The sequence below is a fragment of the Malus domestica genome, chromosome 06, assembly GCF_042453785.1.
Source record: "Malus domestica chromosome 06, GDT2T_hap1".
NCBI lineage: Eukaryota > Viridiplantae > Streptophyta > Magnoliopsida > Rosales > Rosaceae > Malus > Malus domestica.
This window is the reverse complement of record NC_091666.1, coordinates 23,764,704-23,770,703: the sequence shown is the minus strand read 5'-3', so window position 1 is coordinate 23,770,703 and position 6,000 is coordinate 23,764,704. Positions and strand designations below refer to the sequence as shown.

Genomic DNA, 6,000 nt, shown 5'->3' with positions numbered 1-6,000 from the left:
AGCCAACGGCTATAATTCAGTGCCCTCTCTCTCTCCTCCCTTCTTTCTCTCTCCTCATTTCTTCAGTCTTTCACTCTCTCTCTCTTATCGACGACAAAATTTTCGGACCCAGAAAAACTCGGGAGAGAAGATCGCTCGAGCTTAGACTTTATTACGTTCCATTCTGGGAAAATGCAAAAACTCGGCTGAATTACCCGGCAATTAATCGCCACCCCTGGAAGGTCATGCAATTTAAGCTCTCACCCCTTGCCCATTTCATTTGATTCTTTCCCTTAAGGTGAGAATCCACTCTCTCCTCAAATTGCAATTCTCTGCCCCCCATTATTTTTTATGAGAGTTTTTCGATTACCCGCGCATTAATCTAATTAATTTTTCGATTTAGAGAGAAGAATTCCCAATTGTGTGTCCTAATTTCTAAAGACCCCAACTTTCACACCGTGATTGGATTTTGAATCGATTGAATATCTGTGGGAGCTTTCAAGAACAAGTTGGAGTTTTAATCTTTTTTTTTTAATTTTTAATTTGATTTAGGGATCTGGGTTTGATTAATCAAAGGGTTTCTCTTGAATCCCGGGGATTTGGAATTTTGGATTTGCAAAGTTCAATTGTTTCTGGGGATTTTCGATTTTTTCCCTTTTGGTTTGGTTTGGTTCTGTTTGTACAGATTTTGGTCTTTGGGTCTTGTTTTAAAATTAATTTAGCATCTGGGTTTTTGATCAATGTGATCAAAGGGCCTTGGGTTTGAAGGGCCTTGAATTTGGATATCAACAGGTGAAAAAAAAAAATTAAAAGGGAGGGTCCTGGTTTTTATTTTTGATTTGGGGGTTTGAATTTGAAAGAAGAACAAAAAAGTTTTGTCTTTGGAAAATGTCTCTTGCTGATGTTGCCTTGAGCCCGGGACATTTTGCTTCTGCTGCTGATGGGGTTTTCGAAAGCCAGCAGGGGCATTGTTCTAGTGAATCAATCATGTTGTATCTCAGGGTTGCTGGCTCCGTGACCCCTATGCATGTTTTGGACTCCGATTCCATTGCTTCGGTGAAGCTAAGGATCCAAACGTGCAAAGGGTTCGTGGTGAAGAAGCAGAAGCTTGTTTTCGAAGGCAGGGAATTGGCCCGGAACGACTCTCTCGTTAAGGACTATGGCATCACTGGTGAGAATGTGTTGCATTTGGTTCTTAGGCTTTCTGATCTTTTGCATATCACTGTTAGGACCATTGGTGGGAAGGAATTTGATTTCCATGTAGATAGACATCGAAATGTCGGGTACCTCAAGCAACGGGTTTTGAAGAAGGGGAAGGCTTATGATCCCGAGGATCAGGAGCTTTTCTGCAATGGTGAAAAGCTTGATGACCAGAGGCTCATTGATGATATTTGTAAGAACACTGATGATGTCATTCACTTGGTGGTTCAGAAATCTGCCGAGGTTAGGGCTAAGCATTATGAGAAAGATTTGGAGCTTTCAGTTGTGGCACCGCTTTCGGATGAATGCAGAGAAGAGGTCAATGGAGTGGCCAACCACCGATCCGAGAGGGTTCCATTTGTAACATGCCAGTTACCTTTATTCAATCCAGATTTCTTGTTGGAACCAATTGTTGTGAATCCCAAGGTTAAGCTTCCCTCTTATGTATGGGGCATGCTTAATTCCACATTTGATGGTTTGAAGAAGGGCAATCAACCTATTAGGTCATCCGAAGGCACTGGAGGAACTTATTTCATGCAAGATTCCTTCCAGGAGTTTATTTCTGTTTTCAAGCCTGTGGATGAGGAGCCTAATGCAGTGAACAATCCCCATGGCTTGCCCGCATCCCCAGATGGTGAAGGTTTGAAAAGGGGAACAAGGGTAGGAGAAGGAGCAGTGAGGGAAGTGGCAGCATACTTGTTGGATCATCCCAAGAGCGGGCCTCGCAATTTATCAAACGAGACCATTGGCTTTGCTGGGGTGCCTCCGACCATTTTGGTTAGGTGCTTGCATAAAAGTTTTAATCATCCGCAGGGGTATGATTGCTCATCAAAGAATGTTAAGATGGGATCATTGCAAGTGTACATGAAGAATGATGGAAGTTGTGAGGACATGGGTCCTAGTCGTTTCCCAGTAGAGGAGGTGCACAAGATTAGTGTTTTTGATTTAAGAATGGCAAATGCAGACAGGCATGCTGGCAATATTTTGTTTAGAAAAGGGGAAGATGGTAAGATACTGCTCATTCCTATTGACCATGGGTACTGCCTTCCAGAGAATGTAAGTGTCTGTTCTTTGCTTTCTTGCTTTCCCATCTTAGTGATATTTTTAAATGCTTGCATCTTTGTTTTCGCCATCTCTTTCCTTACATAATTTTGTGCAAATCATGAAACTTTAACAGTGGAATTTCGTAGATGGGCAGTGAGGTTCACTCAATCTCCATGTGGATGCAATGCAATCTAGGTGTGCCAAAAGTAGGGTTCATGTTAGACAGACATGTTGAAATTTCGACTAACAATAGCTAGTGTTTAGGTTGGGAAAGATTGTCTAATGCGTAATTGAGTTTTTCAACTTAAATTAGGGTGGTTTTTTGGTTCCTGCAATCTCATATCTAATTAGTTGTAGTAGTATGTGTTAATGTGAACTTTGTTGTGATTCGATGTTTTTTCTTTACCCGCTAGAATGATTTCCATACACATGTTTTTTTTTCTTTCACTAGATTTTCACATATATAATTGGTTTAATTATTAATAAACTTTGTTCTTCGCTGTCTCTGCAGTTTGAAGATTGCACTTTCGATTGGCTTTATTGGCCACAAGCTCGCCAGGCTTATTCTCCTGACACCATTGAGTACATAAATTCTTTGGATGCTGAACAAGATATTGCACTTTTGAAATTTTACGGGTGGGACATTCCAATTGAGTGTGCCCGCACGCTCCGTATCTCCACCATGCTTCTGAAGAAAGGGGTAAAGAGAGGTCTCACCCCTTTTGCCATTGGGAGCCTCATGTGCAGAGAAAACATAAACAAAGAGTCAGTGATTGAGGGGATAGTGCGTGAAGCTCAGGATTCCTTGCTCCCGGGCATGAGTGAAGCTGCATTTCTTGAAGTCATCTCCGAGATCATGGATTCCCAGCTCGACAAGCTTACAAAGTAAATTTCAATATTATAGGTACATATATGTATGTAATGAATGAATGACCAGTCCATTTTTGGATGGACTGGAAGGTTGTATGAAATGTGGATGGCTTATGTAGTTTCGTATAATAAGCCTGAAAGTTTCGCTTTCATTTCTGTCAACTGACGGAGATAATACAAAGACTTATGTCAACTGTTATTTAAGATGGTCATGAATAAGATCTATTCCTATTTATGGATTACACAGGATTGTACTACATCACTTGATGATACAGGATTTTGAAATGTGGTGTATATACACATCTTTATCACCAAACCGAGAGTTGAAGCGTTTCTCGCAAATAGGGTAAGTTCTGAACTGGAAGCACTTTTGTGTTTTAGATGTTGTAACTCTTGTGTTTTATACATGAAAACAGCAGAGGTTGAAAGCACTCTGAAATTCCTTGAACTGTATTGTGGTAAATTCTGCTTCGGTTTGATGGATACCTCGACGGAGGATTCTCAGGTACAGCAGGTTTAGCTGTGTACATTCATATATACCCCTCTTCGTTGACATGTTGATAGTTGCTAATTTCTTGTCGATGGGCGATTTAGATTGTTTGATGCAGGTTTTTAAACAAGAGACTCCAGTTTGTTCAGAAATTAGGAAGTCGGTAACTTTTCTTCTAAATTCCATTAGTTACTATTCTGGTATTGTTCCTCTTAAGAAATTAAGCCAGAAGACATGGTATCTTCTCACCTATGATTACCATCCTCCATGGGCTCAAACTAATGAGAGAAATTTCGATAGGACTGCTTGACTCCCGGTGGGATTAGTGGGGTCGGGTGTAACGCTCACAATACAAGGGGTTTCCATTAAGTGAGAAAGCCGTGGTCCAGTTTCGCTGCACAAGTTTTTCTCCAAACTCTTAACTCAATATTGCTTCAATTCTGTGCTTCAATTCTGCCCTTCAATGATTAACTGGAGAATGATGGTTACTGGTTGGTTCTCTGCCAAAACCCATGTGAGTTTCCGCTGTTAGGAAAATTGAAACCATCTCCTTTGGCACTATATGAGCCCCAGAAAAAAAGTGTGGGAAAAGTGCTTTTGAATAAAGTGATTTTGAATTCCTTCATCTATTTTTTTTACGGAAATGGATTCTCTCCTGAGCATTTGCAGATGGTCAGGATCCTACTGACCCACACATAAGGGATGTTGGATGAAAATTCAACGGTTACAATTATTATAACTTTAAAGGGACCTCCTTGTTTGTAGCCGTTAGATTATCATCCAACGGTCCTTGTATGTGGGTCAGTAGGATCCTGAGCAGATGCTTAGGAGAGAATCCATTTCCTTTTTTTACCCCACAAGTAAATTACAACAAGAATATTATGTCAAATAGAAGCTGCAGCATCGAATTTGATGTAACTTCTACTTGCTGAATATGATTGATATGAACTCAATTCCTCAGCATTTTCAATCTTTTAATTAGTGAAAGATTAGCATACCAACTTGAGGGAACATAATCTCCAAAAATAGGGTTTAGGTGGGCCCCATTGCAAGAGATTATCAACGTCAAATTAAGATTCTAAACCCTTCCACCCCTTTTGTCCGCAACTTTTAGGCTAATGTTTTTTTTTTTTTTTTTGGTCAATACTTTTAGGCTAATGTTAGGGAAACCGCTATTTAGATTGAATTTTGTAAACTGTATAACGTGATTATTAATGATTGAATTATTACTTAAATATTGATTAAAATCTTTATTTTTTCATTAGTGACACATCACATTATTTATAAATTTGGTCCAAAAAATTAGTCTGTCTAACATTACTCAAATAAACCCACATAAATTTGTGTTTTCCATTCACTACTAAAATAAGAATTGTTTATTCTTAATACAGACATATTTGAGTGAATTAGAAAACAATAATGTTGATGTAAGAATAAACACTCTTAACCATTTGAAGAGATTCAAAACTTCAGATGGAGGAACAAATGCTCTTGACCGTTGCGCTTCAGAGGCTATTACTCTTCTGCATTAATAACACCTTCCGTTTTGGCAAAAAATATAACTAGGATTCAAAGTGTAACAAAGCTATAAGATATAAGTTTTTTGTAGTCCATCTTTTTTGAGACCGAAAAAACTAACAAAGTTATTTTAGCCTTTTCTCAATTATCATCGTATGATTTATTCAAAATTGAAACTAGGACGTGCCGTTTAAAGTACAAGTCCAGAATTTATCCTCAACTGCTAGATTATACCGCGATAGTTAAACTTACATGGATATAACATCCCAACTTGTAAGAAAAAAAAATGTAAAGTTAAACCTATCCGCATGCTGTAAAATTGGACATTGCTTGTACAAACTTGTCAGACGCCCACTTTCCTAATTTTTCTTTGTTGGGCCCACCCTTCCCTTTAGTCCTTGAAACCTTCAAGTTATGGACCAAAGTCTATGCCCCAGAGAAGAGATTTTTTTCGAATCTCTTTACTAAGGTTATCAAATCAAATAATTCAAATTTTAGAAATTTTATTTAACGATAAAAAATTATTATAGTTTATAAGGAATCAAAACCGACAGCCATACAGATAGCAAAAGCCCACTTTTCACCACCCCCAAAAAAGAAAATATTAAATGTCTCCCTCTTTCCTTTGTCCCCGCTTGTTTTTACTTTTTTGTTTTTTTATTGTCACAATATATTTTGTTAGATTAGTATTGACGGAGTTTGAATCCATCCCGTCATGCAAAGACGCAACACTTTTCCACTATTGTAGTAAATGATCACTAACCCATGCTTGTTTTACTTCGCTTTGGCTAATTTAACATGAAACTAACTCAAAAATTGTTGTGGCTCCAATTTCTTTGGATTTTTGGTTATCTTAACTCTATTCATGTTGACATAACAACGTCTTGTTAACTTGTCTT

At 38.4% G+C, this 6,000-nt stretch overlaps 1 protein-coding gene across 1 annotated transcript; it reads left to right on the top strand.

Annotated features, from left to right (window-relative positions):
- On the top strand, positions 1 to 3,335 carry LOC103400657 (phosphatidylinositol 4-kinase gamma 2). The gene is made up of 2 exons (XM_008339326.4): positions 1 to 2,235; positions 2,735 to 3,335. The coding sequence occupies exons 1-2, from the start codon at positions 868 to 870 to the stop codon at positions 3,110 to 3,112; spliced, it is 1,746 nt and encodes a 581-aa protein (XP_008337548.3). The 5' UTR covers positions 1 to 867; the 3' UTR covers positions 3,113 to 3,335.
- The last annotated feature ends 2,665 nt before the right edge of the window (positions 3,336 to 6,000 follow it).

Bases quoted from the DNA above. Each gene is read 5' to 3' on its own strand.
- LOC103400657 (XM_008339326.4), top strand. From the start codon at position 868: ATGTCTCTTGCTGATGTTGCCTTGAGCCCGGGACATTTTGCTTCTGCT. The intron at 2,236-2,734 runs GTAAGTGTCTGT...CTGTCTCTGCAG, and splicing joins GGTACTGCCTTCCAGAGAAT to TTTGAAGATTGCACTTTCGA.